Source organism: Tricharina praecox, assembly GCF_024521635.1.
Source record: "Tricharina praecox strain CBS 144465 chromosome Unknown BZA05scaffold_9, whole genome shotgun sequence".
NCBI classification, from domain to species: domain Eukaryota; kingdom Fungi; phylum Ascomycota; class Pezizomycetes; order Pezizales; family Pyronemataceae; genus Tricharina; species Tricharina praecox.
The window spans coordinates 117,173-135,201 of NW_026250411.1; the positions used below are offsets into that span (position 1 = coordinate 117,173).

Sequence of the window (18,029 nt, forward strand, 5' to 3'; positions counted from 1 at the left end):
ATCCGGATCATGTGCACAGCAGCTACCTACCAGGACTCAGACCATCACTCGACCTCTAGAGTATCTACCGTACTTCGCACGGCGGCCTCTGATGTCCATTCCGGAGCGGTGCCCTGTTATAGCAGCCATGATCTACAGGCGTCGGATAGTCGATATAAAATCCAGAGCAGAGCACCAAATGGTAAAACATCATATCATATCCACGACCTCTCATCCTCAAACTCCCCTCCTAACGCCCATTGTGCATCGTAAAAAACCTACACGCCCCCCGGCAACCCCCAACCACCCCCTAGAATCTCGTACCACCCGAACCAACAAACTCGGCCACACTCGGCTCCTCGGAATAGGGTATTCCCTCATTAATCCTCATTCCTCATTCACCCTCATACACTCCATTAATCCACTATTCCTCGATTCCCGATGCTCCATCCACCTCTTTCCATTCACCCATTTCCTACCCATCGATTCGCACTCTCGATTCCATCCTTCGATCCTTAACACTGAATCTCCCGCCCCTCCCCGCCCCACTCCGGCTAACAAACTCGCACTTCCCGTCTCCCCGTCCCGTTCTCCCATGCATGCATATACCCACGGCATCATCGCGGCATTTGTCGGTAATGCACAATAGTATATCCTCCTTTCTTCCTTCCTTTCTTCCTTTCATTTAAAACTTCCTTTTGTACCATTCATGTGTAGTGTGGTGTTGCGGACTTCTATAGCCGTCTCTAATTGTACTGTCTGTAATCTCTAAAGTTGATGTCTAGAGGTCTAGAATAGAGTAGGAAAGCGACAACGACGACCTCCCGAAACAGAAGGGAAAAAAATGTACCTCCGAAAATGAAACATCCGAAACGAAAGAAAAAAACAAAGCCCCGCCCAAATAAAACTCCGTAGGAAAAAAAGAAGAGGAAAAAAAGAACACCCCGAGTGCGATCCCTAATAATAAAAAAAGAAGAAAAGACGAAGAAAAAGAGAAGAAGAAAAGAGGAAGGAAAAAAGAGAAAGAGAAGGCAACGATAGAATTCCAGTTGCGCCAGTGCCAGTGATCAAACAGCGAATCTAGTAATGGCAGATTCCACCCACATCATCGCCAGCCTCCCACTCCCAATTGCCCGCCATGCCGACGCCAGGTCTCGGGGCGGCCGGGAGGTCGTCGAGATCGTTGACTTTGCACGAACGCACAGCAAAACCGCCGGTAGGACTGCTGCTGCGAGACCAATTCGAGGCTGAGCTTGGTGCGATGCCCCGCGAGCGGGCCTGGTAGGATTCGAACTTGGATGTCGTCTTGCTCCACGCTCCGGTGGCGGGCTCCATGGTCTCGTCGCGTGACTGCTTCAGGAACGGTATTAGTTTGGTGCCGCCAGTACCCTTTAGACCCTCCTTTGCCGCCTCGCCCTTGGCGAGACCAAGGAAGTTGGTGGTGGAGGGGGCTGTGGTTGTGGTTGGTATTGTTGGGGTAGAAGCCGCCGCCGCTGCGGCTGCTGCCGCGGATTTCCGCTTCGACTCCTGTGACATGACCACGATGTATCGTGACACAATCTGCAGATGCTTGTCACGGAAACTGGAGAGAGCACGGAGACACTCGTCATATGCGGAGGCCAGAGCTGAGTCGTCGGGGTTCGCCTCGACGAATTCGCGTATGTTGGCTACCGTCGTCAGGTGCTCAAGGAATCGTCTATGAGCTCCCGGCATGTATTTGCGCATCTCCTGCAAAGGCTGTTAGCTTATCCGTCGCAAACCGATGCCACCCAGCACAACCCTTGCAGGGAAAGTGCAACGCCACATGGAATGGAAATGTACGAACCTCGATGAAATTGTGCTTGGAATGTGGTGCATGTCCATCCATCTTCGCTTCGGATGGGTCCTTCTTTACGCCGGTTGGCCGATGCTGCACGCCCAATGCGATGTCAAAGAACTGGATGAGCGAGCTCTGGGCATTGCTGCCACCCGAGTACTGCCGGTACTCTTCCTGGCCGCTTCCGTCCTCAAACAGCACACCATTGGGCAATCCCGCTTCGGCCATATTCTTCGAGCCGGCTAGAAACGGGCGGATCTGGAAGTAGAATGCACGGGGTGTGCAGTGGTCGTACATGCATCCCAACAGCTCGCGAAGATCCATGATACGCTCCGCGAATAGCGTTAGGCACTCAGATACGGTGTAGCTATCTCTCCGCCGGGCAGCTCGCATCGCCTCCATCATCAGGTGTATAGTCGGAGCTCCTCGGGCCTCAATTGCCACCGAAACCATGTAAAACCACGACTCGTCCATCGTGCCAGTGAAAGTGTTCTGGGTGGCCAAATTCTCCACCATGTCAATGGGTCCAGCTGGGTGAATAGGCTGGTAGTTCCACAGGCAGCAGGCAGCGTATGTAACGACCGGAGGAATCTCCAGATGCTCCGAAACCTCGAGGAACGGGATTGCGATGCATTGTGGTAATCTCTGCAACACAGATCAGGTCCGTTAGCAGCCAATTCCCGTAAGACTTGGAGGGGGGCGGACAAACATCTTTAGCTTTGACCAATCCCCAAATGTACGAATTCGAGATGAAGCCCAGGACAACATAGGCTCTTCGCCATTCCGCCTCGGAATGTAGCCGCGAAGTCGACAGCAGTGGGAGCTCGTCCACCGCCTCTCGGATCTTCTTGTCTGCAATCAACGAGCGCAGATTGGAAGCTACATTCTCCCACGCGTCATAGTATCGGTCCGGTAGTCTGTCGATGGGTGGCTCGGCCGGTAGAAATCCGTTCTCGGAAATCTGGTAATCTTCGAGGTTTGGGAGGGGAGGAAGCATTGTGCGGAGGTGCACAACGGGAGAGACAGGTGTTAGATAAGGTGTGGGTGATGGGAGGAGATATTGAGGTAGCGGGAACTTTTTTATGGTGGGGGAGTTGTTTAGGGGAAAGTGTGGCGAAAGGTGAAGGGGAGGTGGTCGTTATGTATAACGAAGAACCAGAAAGCGTGGATGAGAGAGATTCAAATTGTCTCAAATAGGTTGCGGTAGCGTCAATACAGAGTGGGAAGGCTGTAGGTAGACGCGAGTGGAAGGTATGATATAAGAATTCTGGTTGGGGAGGGAGGGGAGGCGGCGGGATTACTTTTGGAAGGGACGACACGCGAGTTTAGTAGTCGCCGCTGATAAATCGGAGGAGAGCATCGAGTCGTGCGAGGGTGGGGTCAGCTTTATAATTGACTGGCCTCGAGAATGGGGGTCTGGCGAAACTACGGATAAATAGTCAGAGGAGAGAGGCGCGGGGTGCGGGCGGTTTGCGGGTGGAAAAAAAGATATATGCCGGTATGCATATCCACGGTATGGGGGGGCACCATCGAGGCCGCGGGTTTGGCCACATTATTACCGACCGGTCCAAGGCGATACCCATCGTTGCCGGCCCCGCTTTTCGCTCATCTCTGGAGGGTTCTCGGAGTTGAGTTTGTCTCATGTCAAAGCTGGAGGCCGAATGTGTCATGTTTATGGGCCGAGAGAACGAGGGAAAAAAAGTAGCGAAAAAAAGGAAGGAAGGCGGCACGGCATGGCATGGCGACCCTGTCATTCCGCAGAGGGGCTCGTGCCGCGGCCAGGGCGGTTCCTGCAGAGAGTCCGGATTCGAGTCCGACAACTGAGCTGAGAAGGGCCGCGATGACTCAACCATCTAAGCGACGGCGAAGTACAGTAGACTCTAGAGTACCGTAGATGACGATCCTCCGCGCTTAGTGGTTGTGAGAGCTCTGGTGCGCAATACCGGATCGGAATTCGCAGAGCAGGAGAAGAACAAGAAAGACGAAGTCTCCATCGAACTTGATTTGGCCCCACCCGAATAGGTCCGATGAGGCTTTTGTGGCCGTCTCCAGGGCCCACACACCCCGCGCCCCTCCACGGAAATGTGAAGAACGCAAGATCGGGAGTGACCGGTACAGAGTCCGAGATCGAAATGTGACAATCGCAGCAAGCGTCGATACCACCACCACAACCACCACCACCACCAGGGTTCTACATATATATGCGCATCACGCTTGCCATGGCCATCGTGATCCCAACCTGCGAGCGGAGCAACGGCAACTTGCGCAGAGTAGAGTAGAGCACTCTATCCACGCCCCACGTTGCTCGTATGATAAGTTGTGCATCATACGAAAGGGCGGCGGCCGGAGGTCCTCCATCCCCGCCACAATAGCCATTCCACCAGTCAGCCAGCCGACTTTACACCACACCCTTTCACGATATCAGCCATAATATCCACATACCCATCCTGCTCTCCGTCCACCGTTCTCCACCTCATGCCCGAGCAGGGCCCTCAATGCACACGCACACGTGAACCATGATGCAGTTCCTCGCACGCAAAAATTCTCGGTGTCATGGCATACCTGCTTAGGTATATCACAGCATCCCTACCTAGCCCCGTTCCCATCCCCCGGAAGGAAGTGAAAAATCAAAGACCACGCTAAAACAGATGGAAGACATCTGGAACGCCGTCTACCCAGCCTATGACAGCGTGCATCGTGCCAGAACCCCACTACACACCCCGCCTTACGCGGCAACTGAATTTAGCCGCAAAGAGGGGATCCCCGCACCTGCATCCGTTATCAGATGGACGAGCTCGAGTCGTGTGGCTCGATCAACGTCGTGATGGTGACGAGCGGGGATGGCGATGGAGATAACTAGCACCGGGGGAGTAGAGCGTGTAGTAAGTGAATAGCCAGTTCCACTCACGTCAGACGAACGGTTCGAACCTGAAAATCCTCAAACACGCCATACTTAGTAACCGGTACCCAGCCCCAGGCAAACCGGGTCCTCCGTTGCTGATCACCACATACCACTCGGCCGGTGTAACATCCACTCGGCCGGCTCCTCACCAGCGTTACGGGACTGTCGCATGCAATCAACGATTAAACGGAAAAAAACAAAAACAGCGGTACATACGGGACTGGGAGCACCATGCATCAGCCACCCAATGAAACGCTGGATACTGCGTGTATGTAAGGCTTAATTCAAAGTCCGAGTTGATGGAGTGGTTTGAAGTTGCCCCAACTATTGCCGATCAGCGCTAGCCGCCACGGACTGCTGGTCAATCCCGAGAACCATGAAGTCAGGAAGAGACTCACCGTGTTGGCTGGTCAGACGGACAGGCAGACAGACATGGAGCCCTTGATAAGCCTTCTCATCCCCACGCCAGGTTTCACCTTCCCGCCACCGTTCGTTTGCAACAAGCAAGCAACCCCCGCCTTCAACAAACATTGTGATCCTGCCTGAAGATCCTCCGGTCTCCAATCGCACACCAAACCCCATCCGATAGAGCAACGGGCTTGACACGGTACTCAGGTATCAAATACGGTACTCGGCCAGCGTATGACATCAGCCTGAGCTCACAGCTGAGGCAGCCAGCGCACATGCCGGATCGACAGGAACTGGGGGCTTCAGCTCCGGTGCAGCATGGGAAAGTCTCAGCCGGTTTCCGTGAGCTATCTACCGTACGAACTTTTATCATTAGACGCTACATGCATACCACCACTGACCAGTGGGTATCGGTTCCTCCGCTAATTTGGTCTCTGACATCGTTGGGACGGGCTGCAACGTGCCAGTTGATCGTTGGATGTCCTGCGCCTTGTTTTGGCCTTGGCCGGGTGCCTCGCTTCGTGTTGGTACATATGGTACCTAATATAGACCTCCGAAGGAACAGAGCCATGGCGATGGCTTGTAGGCTCCAACGGTAATCCGGGAGCTATGGATGCTCGAGTGCCATATGCAGTATCAGTGATGGGCCATGATTCGCATATCACCATAGAGAGTACTCTAACAACCTCAAGGCAACCTCCACCCCTGCAGCCCTGCTGACCCACGCCCTGCGCCTCTCCAACCACGTATCTGGCGTGCAGCCTATCTCGCGCTACCATCATGCCACCGCCATCACCGCTATCACCACTACTACAACCTCACTCGCCGCTTCTATGGTAGCTCCCGCGCCCGCGCCCCGCCCCGTCCGCCGCCGCTCGCTCTCCCGGTAACTACTCTGCTTACCGTAGTCACTCCCCCCTCCGAGCTATCTGACTGACCGATACCCTTAGCCGCCGCGCACGAACCGATAGTAACGTCTTGGACCACCTCGACGACGATCTCCCGCGATCACTGCGTCGCCAACCAGGCAACCAACCGCACGATCGACCGCATCAAGTCGCCCGCCATGGCCATAGTAGTAGTAGCGGCGGCTACTTCGAGCACCGGCCCACAGCCGCAGTTACGGTAGCCGCGCCGGCACCTGCGCCGGCACCTGCGCCCGCCCCGCCAGAGGAACCTGCACTAGCCGCAGCCGGCGGACTCCTCTCGTCGCTTACCGCACCGCTATTCAAGCTATGGGCCGGCAGCGGCGAGACGACGCCCGCTTCCATCGTGACTCCAGTCGAAGTCGCAGCTCCAGTTCTGGCTCTGGCGCCCCCAGCTCCGCCCCAACCAGCTGCGCCCGCTTCCAAGCAGCTGCAGCGACGCAATGATCCCCGCCGCACCCACTCCGACAGCCAAGCGCTAACGGTAATCTCGGCCGAGCCCCCCGAACCCGAGGCAACAGGCATCATGAGCTACCTCCCGGCACTCCCAAAGCTTCCCTCTATCCTTTCCAAGCCCAAACCCGAGGCACCCCCCCAGCTGAGCCAGGAAGCACTCGACACCATCGTGCGGTATCTAGCGGTGCACACGGAGCACGCGATGGACCCATTGTCCTGCAAGCTCAAGAAGCGCTGTAAGCACGATGCCGAGCGGCTGATGTTGGCGATGAGCCCTGCCGCCGTGGGGAGTCTCCATGCGTTCCTGGTCGTGGTCAAGCGCGCGCCGGAAACGCCCATCGGGTTCGATCCGGCCATGTTGATACGGTATACCCGCGGGGACCGCAAGGCGCTGGATACGCTGGTCTGTGCGCTGGCTGATGTGCTGCGGGGTCTTGCGGGAGTGCTGGAAGGGGGGTTTACAGTGCCCGGTGGATGGGTAGGTGGTGAAGAGGAGTCACGTGTAGCTAAGTAGGAGGATGTAGTTGTCAATCCATTCGTCATTTTTATACACACCTCATCCAAACACGCGCACGTCCCTCCCCCCCGCACCCCGCATTTCCACATCTTTCAAACATATTTTATTCATGAAACGCCCTCCCACGATCCCCTCTCCGCCGCTTGCGCACCTTCCCCGCGTCCATACGCCAATATCCTATCCACAACACTCTTCACCACCTCCCGCTCCTTCTTCCACCTCTCCTTCCCCCCATGCCCCGTCAACGCCACCATCTCCAAGTCCGCAGGCACCGTTATCACGCCCTCCCTCACCAGTCTCGCGACCCTCTTCAGACTCTCCCTCTCCATCTCGTCAAACTTCGGCCTAAGCTCCCTATCCGCGCGTCGCAGCCGATGTCGATTCCTTATCCTTCACCCTCTTTCATCAACCACCACCACCCACTTTTTCCACCCATGGGGAGACGCATGTAAGCACCTACCTATCGAAACTCCTCCCCATCCCGACGAGACGGAACACGCTCGCCGCCGCAAGCGAGATCACGCCGTGCTGAGCGTCCTGCCGCGTATTGAACTTCTCTGCCAGAGTGCCCTTGGGCGGGATCTGCACCCGCGTGCTGCGGTGTGCGGTGTGGTGTTGGTGGTGGTGGTGCCCGAGCAGGTCCATGTATGAGTGGTCGTCGTTGGGGGTGGGGTCCAGGTCGTGGTCGGGGGAGCTGAAGCACATCGTCTTCTGCTGTCTTCAGTCGTGCTTCTTCTTCAATCGGGGTGGGATGGGGTGGGATGGGTGCGCGTGGGATGGGGGGGGCGCATGGTGGTTGGGTGGATGGAGGGTTAGAGGTTGAATGGATGGTTGGAAGGTTGGACGGGTGGACGGGTGTATGGACGGACAGGATGTACACACAAACCTACATACCCATCAAGGTTATGCTACCGATCACCGTGGATGTGTGACCGGTTCGCAATCCCGATTCCGTCGAAGTTAGACGTAATCTGGATCGGGCGGCGTGCTCGTGCGCGTGCGCGGAAGTAGGTAGTAGGAGGCAGTGGGTGGCGAAAGGTTGGACAATGGACAATGGACAATGGAAACGGAGACGTTAATAATGCGACTGCCCTCCACCGCCGCGGCGGGGAGGTACCATGACTGTGACTGTATGGGACTGTGTGTGAGTGTGAGCGTGAGCGGGTGTGACGTCGTTCATACATAACATACTTCGTACATAACATACACTCATCCGTCTAGACTCTGGTTGGGCTCTGGTTAGACTCTGGTTGGGCTCTGGTTAGACTCTGGTTGGGCTCTGGTTAGACTTCGGTGGGATGAGTCGAGAATCGATGCAGATCGATGCAAAGTGGCGTCGGCCCGGACGGCTCGGAGGAGAATGGGGGGTGGGGTGAGGTGGGGTGGGTGGGGTGGGTATTTGCACTTGTTTGACTTTTGACTTCCGTTCAAAACGAGGGGGGAGGGGGTCAATGGATATTTGGCTTCTACTCGAGTAGAGTCTACATCTGCTGTGCAGTGTGAGCTCTGCCGGTGGCGGAATGGACATCGCGAGATATTCTACCGTACGTATTAGCTATCACGGAGGGGCTATCACGGAGGAGCCATTCAAGTTTCGCCCCAAGCCCAAGCTCAAGCTCGAGCTCGAGCAGCTCGCACTGCACGGCGTACCTAAGACCGAAAACCCAAAACCGAAGGCCGAAGGCCCAAGCGTGCACTCGCCAGTCGCCAGCTGCCACAGGAAGATCCGTGCTTACATACGCAATCCGAGCACCGAACTTAAGCTACCGGTACCGGTGTCGAGCGGTTGGGCTTTGTTATCCTATCAGATACACTCGACGCACGACAATGCACCAAACTTTCTGAATCGAGACTCGAGAGTGAAGACCCCGCCGGTGGCATCGTCGCTCTTGCAATCTCAAGCTCTATTGACTACTTTTCTGTTGTCTCGGCCGTGGAGATATCGACTCCAAGCTTCGCGCCATACCCTTCGCCGAGCAGTAGGTTCCAAGCCGTCAGTCTTGGAGCTTTGGTGGGTGCCGTTGTTGGAACTTGGAACTTGAGTAGGGGTTGTTATTCAACTTCGCTAGTTACGGGTTATCTAGAATTGCACCTTCCGATATCTTGGAATCCTGGATGCCGTACTAGGTACGCCCAAAGATGGCACTGCGGATGTTTCGTCTCGGGATCATATCGTGTCTCAAGCAACGCGATATGTCTTCAGCTGGCCACTATCTAGTACTACTTATCACCGTCGCGGTCATTTCCTATCCTCTCGAGTGACCCTCTATGAGCATACATACCATTCGTTTTCTTCCATTTCTAAGAAGCAAACAAATCCCCTCTAAGAAGCAAACACACCCAACTCAAGAAGCAAACACACCCAACCCCAAGCTCTAAGGCGCAAACACCCTCCCTCTAAGAAGCCAACACATCCCACACAGCAATCTTCCCGACCTCAGGATCCCACCCGAACGCGAGGGTCATTCTCGCGAAGAGAAAGTAGTCATCAAAGTACCTTAGCACCTCTGAACTCGTGTTCTCGGCGAGCTCCTGTCCGCTGCGTCCAAGGAAGCTGAGCCACGCTCTTTCCGACATTATTAGGTTGCTGCCTGCTATCGTGCCAGTTTCGTCGGCGATGCGGCCGAGCTGGGTGGTGTTAGCATCAATGGGATGGAGGGAGAGGGATGGATGGAGAGGGAAGAGGTACGGACGATGTTGGGGTTGGGTTGGATCGAGGGGAGAGGGGCGTCGCATTTTTTGCAGACAGCGCTGGAGGAGTTGGTGAAGACGGGGAATCCGCAGCTGGAGGGTGTTAGTAGGGGATTGGAAGTGGGGGGTTAAGATGGGAGGTGTACCAGGTGCCGACGAGTAACATGTTTCGACGGTGGCTTTGCTTGAGTTAGTTAAATAGAATATACTTGAATAGGGAAGAGATCTCACAGGGTGGCAATATTGATCTCGACGATCACCACGTTGAGGTAACCTATGCACTGGTTCCCGGGGACTTGATGCTCAAACTCCTCGATATTCCTGGCGTACGTGTCAATATCGGCGAACGTATACTTCAGCCTAACATCGCCAAACAATCCCACACTCCAATCGAATTCCGTGTACGGAAACGGCTGGCAGAGATCTGGTTTCCGCAGGAGTTTCTGGGCGTAGGAGCGTAGCCACTGCGCATCCCTATGGATCGGGTCGATGCCGACAAGACTAGCTGGGCCGAGGGAAAGCTGCACATCATTCCTCCAGAGCCTGATGCAGGGCGCGGTGAGAAGTAGAATTGTCTTCGAGATCTCCCAGCTATTGGCCGAGGTCGTCATGGAACCCCACAGTGTGAGAGTGGCTTCCATGCTGTCGTCGAAAACGCCAATATCCCGCTTTTCGGCGGTGCCGACTCCATCTTTACGGGGTACTGATCTGTCTGTCAGTTCTAGCTCACCCGATATGGCGTTGGGGATCTCACTGAATTTCCTGGAACCTTTCTATTGCTACGTTAGCCCGTTTCCTTCCCACCCCTAGGTGCCTTCAGACTTACCCATTTGATACACACGAGCAGCCTGGCGTCGTCCACATCCGATCCACTTTCGACAAATACTTTAAGCGGCATCAATTCGCCGCCCTTACTCTCGTCTGACTTGTAGTCGGCGTAATTCTCATCGCTGTCTTCAAGGAACTCCACATTTGCGGCTGCATCTGTATCCGAAATACTGACCATGTAGCTGGCCGCACTACTCTCCATCTCCTTGGTTGAGAGTGCAGCGACAAATGTCGTGTGCACTGTCGCCAGTGCTCCCAGCTTCGCGACTTGCCGGATCATCATTGGCCGAGTAAGCCAGAACTTGATCTACAACATCCAAGATTTAGCTGACTGCATGGTAAGAAGTGCAGGGAAAGTCGGATTCGATACGTCAATAGCCCCCGTTTCATCCGTCAACGTCATTCTCAAGAGCACCTTTGCGGCTGTAGCCTGCTTGGGGTTCTTCTCCACGTCGCGGAAGTTGGCGACGCGGCCGGTGAATGTGATACGGCCAGGACCGGACTTGATCTCGCCGATTTTGGTGCGCGCGTATATGACACCGCTTCTTGGAGCCCAGGGGCTTGCTGGGAGGCGAAGATCATCCGCTCTGTTCTCATCTTCACCGTCGAAACCATCGCGGAGATGGTGCGTCTTACTGGGCGTTGGGAGGGGTGTGAAGTAGTTTTGGATTGTGTGGGATTTCTTGGGTGTGCGCGGTTGAGGAGGCATTTCTGGATTGCGTAGACTTGGGTGATATGGTGAGAGATAGCGAAGAGGAATGTAAATGGTTGTTGCTGCTTATTTGCCATGCCATCACTCGAATCGGTCATTGCTGTTCTCCACAATTCCTCACTCGGTTGAATGCAGCCAAGCCTCCATCCCTGCAGGCTGCCTGGTCTGTGCACGAAAATTTCAGAGAACCTTCGCCTGCGACAGACCTCCAGGCGCAAAGTGAAACTTCCCCCACCAAAACCCCCCACAACCACCACCTTTCTACAACCACCAACTAGCCAGCAAAGATGGGTCGCGAACTTCAGAAGAAAAAGAACCGGTCCTCGAACCCGCGCGTAACCCGCCGCAAAAACACCCGCGTCTTCAAGATCAAGTCCTTTGGCAATGACATTATCAAAGACAACTGGTACATGAGCTCCTCTCCCTTCTCCGCCACTCACCGCTGACACAATTGCACAGGGACAACTCTCAGACACTCTCTCAAAACTACCAGCGCCTGGGACTCTCGAGTCGCTTGAACGCCTCAGCATGGTGCGCGCCCGCCTCCTCCGCCTTCACGCCGTCGGTGGTCCCCAAAGTTGTGCCCAAGAAGCTTGCGCCCGGCGAGGCCAAGATCATCCGCGACGAGTCCGGCGCAATCATTAGAGTCGAGCATGCACCGACCGCCGAGGAGGCGCTGGACGAGGAGTGGGGTGGGTTCCCTGCCGCCACTGAGGACGACGATGAGCCCAAGACTGCTGTTGTTCGGCAACTCGAAGCGCTGGCCAGGAGCGAGGTCAAGAAAGTGCGGACGCAGAGCGATCGCGAGAAGGAGTGGATCGAGAGCTTAATTGCGAAGCATGGGCGGGACTTCAAGAAGATGGCCAGGGATCGCAAGTTGAATCCCTTCCAGCAGACGGAGGGTGATATCAAGAGGCGCGTGGGGAAGTGGGAGAAGAAAGAGGCGGCGGCTGCCGCTGCTGGGTCGACTGAGGCGATGGAGGCATAATTAAATATTGCGGGCTTGGTGTGTACTACCGGATTTCTTTGCTTTCTACTCTACATCCACTGGCGTTTAGTTTGGAATTCTGTTTGGCGCGGAAAAGTTTGAGGTTGAGCGCTGTCTCTGCATCTGGTATACCTACTGCTCCCACCGGTTCGAGTGTGATAATGACCAAACGGCGTCTTACAAGAGCCACAGAAGCTTCAACCTGGACGATGGTTGATATCTTCGTCCCCCAGTGTGAAGCCTGTTCCGTAGGAAGAGTGGGTGATGATCTCAACCCGAGTTTCAGTATACCTTTGGCGGAGAGGAATGAAATTGGAGTCTTTTGGTCGTGATCCTCAGTCTTCATACTTTTTCCGTGAGCAAAAACAACCCCTAGCGTCATCATCACGTGCCCACACCACTTATCGCGTCCTCCCTTTCATCCACGTCTTTCCACCACTACTATCACGTAACCACTACTATGACAACCCTCGACCCGTCCGACCCACGCGGTACCAACCAACCTTCCTCCACACTTCTCGACCCATGACGCTGACGCTATGCAGCACAGCTCGAACGCGCCCGCTTCACAACACACGCCGAGATCCTCGCGATCCACGCCGGCTTCGGAAAGCTCAAGGAGCGGTACCCAATCCGGCCGGATGTGTACGAGAAATTCGCGCTTCACGCACACATTCTCGGTGTCTGTGCACCCTCGGAGGAGGAGGGGGGGAAGGAGTGCGGGGGCGGAGGAGATGCGGCAGAGCTATCAGAACCAGAACCAGAACCAGAACCGCCGCTGGAACCAGTGCCCGAGATAGAAGCGCAACCCGAAGCTGAGCCTGAGCCCGAACCACTGCCCTCCCCCGAACCCTCCCCCGAGCCACAACCCGTGGTATCCCGAAAACGTGCGCGTCCCCAATCCCAGAATCTGCGGAATTCGAAGCCGCAACCCTCGAAACCGAAGGCGCCCACGCGCGCCAGTAAACGTGCCCGCAACCGGGCCCCTCCACCACCACCACCACCACCATCGGCTCCTCCCATTTCGAAACGAAAATCACACGCCGTCAGTCATCCCAATCCCGGCGACGACGTGCTGGTAAACCGTATCCCGGAACTACCCCCGCCGCGGAGAAAGTACGGGCGCGGGAGAGCGGCGGGATTGGATATCAACATGTTTCTAGAACTCTGTGCGCGCGAGCGGAGAAGGAACAGGCAGTGGGGTGTTGCGGGCAACGGAGGGTGTTTGCTCCAGAGGAATTTAAGGAGACGGAAGTAGGCCTGCGACACTGGTCAGGCTGCAAATGATGAATGCAACTGTTGAAGGTGTTCGCGGAAAGTTGCAGATTGGGTGTTGATGCAGTACCCGGATCCTGTCTGCGCCAGTTGTGTCCATCGTGTGATGTTAAAGCTGCTTTTTGGTCGGTCAAGATCTGCCTGATTCGATGCATCCATTGATAAACTATCGTGGATCATGATAGGAAGCTGTGGGGCGAAAACGGGGATGGCGGGGAGGAGGAAGAAGCCTGAACGGCCGGAAGATGGGTGAGGAGTTCCTAGTTTCCACCACCAGAAACCCCCCGGTCTCGCCGGTCTTGCCGGTCTATTCACCCAACGGCGCCCTTCTTGCTCCGTAGATTGCCATTCCTGTCTAATATGTATCGGAACACATATTGCCCTGCGTATCTATCACATGCCATCACTCGCACTCAATTCAAATCCGCAATTCGAAAGGAATCATTCATTACAACACGCATGCTGCCCTACTCCGTCTAAGCGAATACACGTTGCAAGTACGTATACTTCATCCCTCCCTATCACAAACAGGCAATGAGAAACAGATCCCAAAATCAAACCCAATCCAGCCCCATCCCATATACGCCGCTCTCACCGGCTTACTCCAAACAAAAACAATACAACGCAATACAAGGTAAAGCAGAACGCTATCAAACAAGTAACATCAGTACAAACGTAACCCTAACAAGAATTGTGCGGGTCAAAAATGCTATGAAATCAAGTAGTCGTAAAGGTATCCGGGTGAGGCTACCTGTTGAAGGGTAGAGCAAGAAAGCAAAGTAAAGCAGCAGTCAATCGATCAGTCGGTCATCAACAAGAAAGCAGAACAAGCAGAAACAGATCAAAGCAAAAGAAAGCAAGCACTCAATGGTAGCGTCCAACCCAAATCAAGCAGAACGCCACCCCATTCCCTGACCTTCACATGGAACATGTTTCTCACATCTCCATTCCTTCAACCATATCGTCGTATCCGCCGTCATCGCCCCAGATGCTCTTGCTGTCTGACCACATATCTGCTTCGTCGCCGCTGTCGGACTCTCCCATTGTGCCGCTCCTGACACCGTTGAGACCCCACACTCCCGTTTCAGCCGGAGAGTGACTGAGCGCTGAGATGCCGCGGAGGTAGAGGTAGCACACTCTTTTCTTGTTCTTATTGAAGAAGAAATAGATGTTGCTCCAGATCAATCCCTCCTCGCCGTAGGGATCGTCCGATACGTTGTCGGGTGAGTACGAGTAGATGTTGCAATCCGTCAGATCCATCTCGGAGTCTATCGTATCCCACATGCGGGGTATGGTATTCCCGACATTCACGCCGAGGTTGAATAGCGTCGTGTTGAACGTGTTGATGACGGTGCGCACGTTCTTCTCCCTCCGAAAATCGGTGGGCCGGAGAACACTAGAGAAGTCGTAGTCGGGGTGTGAAGCGTTCAGTGTCGCGATCATGTACGCGAAAGTCTTCCTAGCCGAGACCTGGTCGAGCGGTCCGAATGGCGAGTGCAAGGTCTGGTATACAGCCTTACTCTGCAGCTTCGAATCCGTGGGTGGTGACAACTCCTCGGAGAGTCGCAGGTCTGTCTCGTAGCGAGAAGTCAAAGTATTTGAGATTGACTTGTACAGCTTTTTATCGCCGCCAGCGGCCTTCATCGAATGGCAAAGACATATGTCAGCTGCTTGGGAATACAAAAAGGCATATCATCATGAAATAAGCGGTTCGCGACTGAGTCGCGAATGATGTGAGTGGTTTGTATGCACCTTTGTCGTGTATATTTCGCAGCCGCCGATGACGCGACAATCGTGGGTGTCGAACACCAACGCGCGATTTATCGGGTCGAGTTTGCGAAGAGGGAGGAACTGTAGTAACGGACCGCTTTAGTGCCATTGGCTATAATGCCACTCCTGTACCGTGCTCACCTGACCGGGTATACGGCGGCAGAGAGTCGGAGGGGTAAGCCCACACACACAAACATACCTTCATTGTTGCGACGAGGAATTTCCGTGATGAGATTTGCTTTGCGCGAGCGATACTGTCGAATGTTTCGAAATGGGATTCCCGGAAATAACTGCAATAGTAGCAAGGTATCGCAGCTACGGAGAGTGATGAGGTCGGAGCTATTCAGAGCTAAGCTAGCTATCGAGCTTCGGATCGATCGTAGCTGACGACAGGTGTCGATGATGAGGAGTAAAGCGATGCGACGGAACTCGTGGACGACAACGATTAGAAGTGGTTGGAAGAGCAACGAGATGGCGACGTAGGTATGTGGATATGGTGGATGATGGAGTAGCAGGTGCGCGTTGTTTCTGTAGAGCTGAGCAGGTACAAATAGTAGCTAGAGGATTCGCCAACGGATGGAGTCGGCGCTTTAGCAGACGAGCATGCTGGAGACGGTAAACATGGTTGGCTGTTGGGAAGTTGCAGTGATGGTTTGTGGGGCGACGATGGTTTTCGTGGGCGGGAGCCTGTAAAGGGGTGGGTGACCAAACAACCACGACCACACCCGCAGCGCCAAGGAATCCGTAAACCTGCTTCGAACACGCAAGCTGATACGCTCGTTCATCTGGCCGCCCCGGCACGGGCGGTCAACATGAACCCCCGTGGGACCTCCGCCTGTATGGGCCGAGCCCCAGAGACGGTCCTAAGGAGTATAGTGACGCCCTAAGAACCATCAGGAAGCCCGAACATCTCCTTCGCCGTGAATGTTCCAAAAATAGACCACGAGACAAGAGCTCAACTGAGGCCACGCTGACAATGTTCCGCTCGGCAGACATTCGGCAGTATTCGGATGTTCGAACATCGCATCCCTGTGACTGGCGTAGCGAATGACGACCGTCAGTAGATCCCCGTTGAGACGTCACTCGAGTGACATACCATGGACGACCTTATTCGGAACACTCCTGCCTGCCATCATCGACGCTGGTCGAAATTTCGAGGGCTGGGTAAGTCCGTGCTCAGAAGTCGCAGATTCGCGGGAATTGGTTGGAGTAACCACCAAGGTCGATCAGAGTAACCAAGAAGGTCGATCGGTTCGAATTCCAAGAAACAACCATGATCATTCGAACCTAGTTAATCGTCAACTGGTGCCTCTTGAGCGTCCACGTGAGACGGGACACACCTACACCAGATTTAAACCGGACGAGGGTGGTAGGGAAGGTGGTAGGAGAGGATGGGGAAGAGTAGGTCGGTGGAGGAGGATGTAAGATGTTTTCACAAGCCGGGAACTTTAACTAGAACTACAAACAAAAGCATCATCACATCTAGACTTCAGAAGGTTTGTTGAGGAAGCCCACTATGTCTTAGCGAAATCTAGGTTCCAAGAGCATGTTTTTACAATCATTCTTCGCCACACATAACCCAACCTGTCTATGTTCATCCACCTCAAACTGTAAACACAGTGCAGCACAGACGGCTGTGAATCTCATATCAACCTGAATCGCTCCTCTCCTCCTCTCCCTCTTTACTTATAACTATCATTATGAAGCGAATCTCTGCGAGCAGTCTTCTGTGGGCGATCACCGCGAGTGCACAATTAGTTGTCCCGAATATCGCCGCGGAGGAACTTAATCCGGATCAAATCCAGTATGTTCCTCCTCTGACCTTCATCATAGACAGCTACTGATATTGTACAAGGTGTCCGATAGAAAACGGTGCTTTTTGTCTCGACGGGAATACACTGGTCAGGTGTGCGAACTATGTTGGGACTGTGGTAGACTGTAGCACATTCCGTCCCTCCGATTCTATGGTATGTCAAGGTACTGATACGCCGAATAGGTGGACAAGAGCTAGCTCATATTGCACCCACAGAGCTCAGAAGTGGTTTCTGTAAGTCCATTAACCTTTCCTTCTTTGCAGTCTCCTAGATCAGACCCTGACTGCAGTGTAGGTTACAATTCGCAGACCGACATCACCAATGCATCCTGCGGCAAGGCCAGCTTCGTGTAAGCCTAATTTCCACACAATACTTTTTCCTAACACTGAATCACCACAGTTATCCTGAGGGGGCTGCCCCGTTCAAAATAGATACCTACAACGGAGTCCCCTCGTCGCCTCCCCATCCGTCAGCCGATTCAGCCAATCTACTTGCTCCAGGAGTAGCTGCTCTTCCAGGCCCCGTGATTATAGATACTATTCCACCGGCTATCAGGAAGAGGACACTGAAGGAAGTAATGTTCGAGCCGAGGGAAGCGGAGAATGAGGAGTCCAGCAGCTCGAGCTCCTCCTCTGATCAGGTCAATTCCAAGGACGGGGGACAATCATATGTTGTCGACCAAATTTCCTACCAAGGCGCCCAGACCGAGGCCTCGAGGGAGGCCAATAGAGCTCAAAGCGGTGGTGATGACGAGAGTGAAGAAGAAGGGGATGGTGACGAGGAAGAAGACAAGAAGGGGGAGGCGGAGGATGTCAAAAGAAGGCTAGAGGAGGAAGAGGAGGAGAAATCCCGGGCCGCCGAATCAGGAGCAGCGTTTATGTTTCAGCAATGGCAATCGTATTGGTCTCCGGGAATAATTGTGTTTATGGCGGCCGGGTTGTGGGTAT

At 54.4% G+C, this 18,029-nt stretch overlaps 7 protein-coding genes across 7 annotated transcripts; 4 read left to right on the plus strand and 3 right to left on the minus strand.

Moving 5' to 3' along the window:
* Nucleotides 1–843: 843 nt before the first annotated feature.
* Nucleotides 844–3,013, minus strand: BZA05DRAFT_267722 (Indoleamine 2,3-dioxygenase). Its single transcript, XM_051480198.1, has 3 exons — nt 2,505–3,013; nt 1,805–2,440; nt 844–1,707 (listed from the first exon to the last, which is right to left on the minus strand). Exons 1-3 carry the CDS (start codon nt 2,790–2,792, stop codon nt 1,060–1,062), a joined length of 1,572 nt encoding a protein of 523 aa, XP_051340263.1. The 5' UTR covers nt 2,793–3,013; the 3' UTR covers nt 844–1,059.
* Nucleotides 3,014–5,526: 2,513 nt separating this feature from the next.
* On the plus strand, nt 5,527–7,119 carry BZA05DRAFT_267786 (uncharacterized protein). The gene is made up of 3 exons (XM_051480199.1): nt 5,527–5,744; nt 5,798–5,991; nt 6,056–7,119. The coding sequence occupies exons 1-3, from the start codon at nt 5,715–5,717 to the stop codon at nt 6,999–7,001; spliced, it is 1,170 nt and encodes a 389-aa protein (XP_051340264.1). The 5' UTR covers nt 5,527–5,714; the 3' UTR covers nt 7,002–7,119.
* Nucleotides 7,120–9,250: 2,131 nt separating this feature from the next.
* Nucleotides 9,251–11,283, minus strand: BZA05DRAFT_435484 (uncharacterized protein). Its single transcript, XM_051486371.1, has 6 exons — nt 10,894–11,283; nt 10,522–10,830; nt 9,927–10,468; nt 9,842–9,874; nt 9,698–9,788; nt 9,251–9,632 (listed from the first exon to the last, which is right to left on the minus strand). Exons 1-6 carry the CDS (start codon nt 11,230–11,232, stop codon nt 9,402–9,404), a joined length of 1,545 nt encoding a protein of 514 aa, XP_051340265.1. The 5' UTR covers nt 11,233–11,283; the 3' UTR covers nt 9,251–9,401.
* Nucleotides 11,284–11,522: 239 nt separating this feature from the next.
* On the plus strand, nt 11,523–12,223 carry BZA05DRAFT_425132 (putative nucleolar protein 16; the record flags this gene model as incomplete). The annotated part of the gene is made up of 2 exons (XM_051485946.1): nt 11,523–11,641; nt 11,695–12,223. The coding sequence occupies 2 exons, from the start codon at nt 11,523–11,525 to the stop codon at nt 12,221–12,223; spliced, it is 648 nt and encodes a 215-aa protein (XP_051340266.1).
* A 369-nt stretch (nt 12,224–12,592) lies between these two features.
* BZA05DRAFT_394461 (uncharacterized protein) lies at nt 12,593–13,900 on the plus strand. Its single transcript, XM_051483331.1, has 2 exons — nt 12,593–12,714; nt 12,769–13,900. Exons 1-2 carry the CDS (start codon nt 12,684–12,686, stop codon nt 13,479–13,481), a joined length of 744 nt encoding a protein of 247 aa, XP_051340267.1. The 5' UTR covers nt 12,593–12,683; the 3' UTR covers nt 13,482–13,900.
* A 448-nt stretch (nt 13,901–14,348) lies between these two features.
* On the minus strand, nt 14,349–15,665 carry BZA05DRAFT_267830 (Maf1 regulator-domain-containing protein). Its single transcript, XM_051480201.1, has 3 exons — nt 15,468–15,665; nt 15,251–15,349; nt 14,349–15,136 (listed from the first exon to the last, which is right to left on the minus strand). The coding sequence occupies exons 1-3, from the start codon at nt 15,471–15,473 to the stop codon at nt 14,435–14,437; spliced, it is 807 nt and encodes a 268-aa protein (XP_051340268.1). The 5' UTR covers nt 15,474–15,665; the 3' UTR covers nt 14,349–14,434.
* A 1,166-nt stretch (nt 15,666–16,831) lies between these two features.
* BZA05DRAFT_267843 (uncharacterized protein) lies at nt 16,832–17,531 on the plus strand. The gene is made up of 4 exons (XM_051480202.1): nt 16,832–17,072; nt 17,124–17,206; nt 17,265–17,431; nt 17,482–17,531. Exons 1-3 carry the CDS (start codon nt 16,969–16,971, stop codon nt 17,351–17,353), a joined length of 276 nt encoding a protein of 91 aa, XP_051340269.1. The 5' UTR covers nt 16,832–16,968; the 3' UTR covers nt 17,354–17,431; nt 17,482–17,531.
* The last annotated feature ends 498 nt before the right edge of the window (nt 17,532–18,029 follow it).

Bases quoted from the DNA above. Each gene is read 5' to 3' on its own strand.
- BZA05DRAFT_267830 (XM_051480201.1), bottom strand. The intron at 15,137-15,250 runs GTGCATACAAAC...CATTCGATGAAG, and splicing joins GCGAAATATACACGACAAAG to GCCGCTGGCGGCGATAAAAA.
- BZA05DRAFT_435484 (XM_051486371.1), bottom strand. From the start codon at position 11,232: ATGCCTCCTCAACCGCGCACACCCAAGAAATCCCACACAATCCAAAAC. The intron at 10,831-10,893 runs GTATCGAATCCG...TGGATGTTGTAG, and splicing joins ATGAAACGGGGGCTATTGAC to ATCAAGTTCTGGCTTACTCG. The intron at 9,633-9,697 runs GTCCGTACCTCT...AACACCACCCAG, and splicing joins TCCAACCCAACCCCAACATC to CTCGGCCGCATCGCCGACGA.
- BZA05DRAFT_394461 (XM_051483331.1), top strand. From the start codon at position 12,684: ATGACAACCCTCGACCCGTCCGACCCACGCG. The intron at 12,715-12,768 runs GTACCAACCAAC...GACGCTATGCAG, and splicing joins CGACCCGTCCGACCCACGCG to CACAGCTCGAACGCGCCCGC.
- BZA05DRAFT_267786 (XM_051480199.1), top strand. From the start codon at position 5,715: ATGGATGCTCGAGTGCCATATGCAGTATCA. The intron at 5,745-5,797 runs GTGATGGGCCAT...AACAACCTCAAG, and splicing joins GAGTGCCATATGCAGTATCA to GCAACCTCCACCCCTGCAGC. The intron at 5,992-6,055 runs GTAACTACTCTG...CGATACCCTTAG, and splicing joins CGCCGCCGCTCGCTCTCCCG to CCGCCGCGCACGAACCGATA.
- BZA05DRAFT_267843 (XM_051480202.1), top strand. From the start codon at position 16,969: ATGAAGCGAATCTCTGCGAGCAGTCTTCTGTGGGCGATCACCGCGAGT. The intron at 17,073-17,123 runs GTATGTTCCTCC...ATATTGTACAAG, and splicing joins CTTAATCCGGATCAAATCCA to GTGTCCGATAGAAAACGGTG. The intron at 17,207-17,264 runs GTAGCACATTCC...TACGCCGAATAG, and splicing joins TGTTGGGACTGTGGTAGACT to GTGGACAAGAGCTAGCTCAT.
- BZA05DRAFT_267722 (XM_051480198.1), bottom strand. From the start codon at position 2,792: ATGCTTCCTCCCCTCCCAAACCTCGAAGATTACCAGATTTCCGAGAAC. The intron at 2,441-2,504 runs GTTTGTCCGCCC...TCTGTGTTGCAG, and splicing joins GATTGGTCAAAGCTAAAGAT to AGATTACCACAATGCATCGC. The intron at 1,708-1,804 runs GTTCGTACATTT...CAGCCTTTGCAG, and splicing joins CCAAGCACAATTTCATCGAG to GAGATGCGCAAATACATGCC.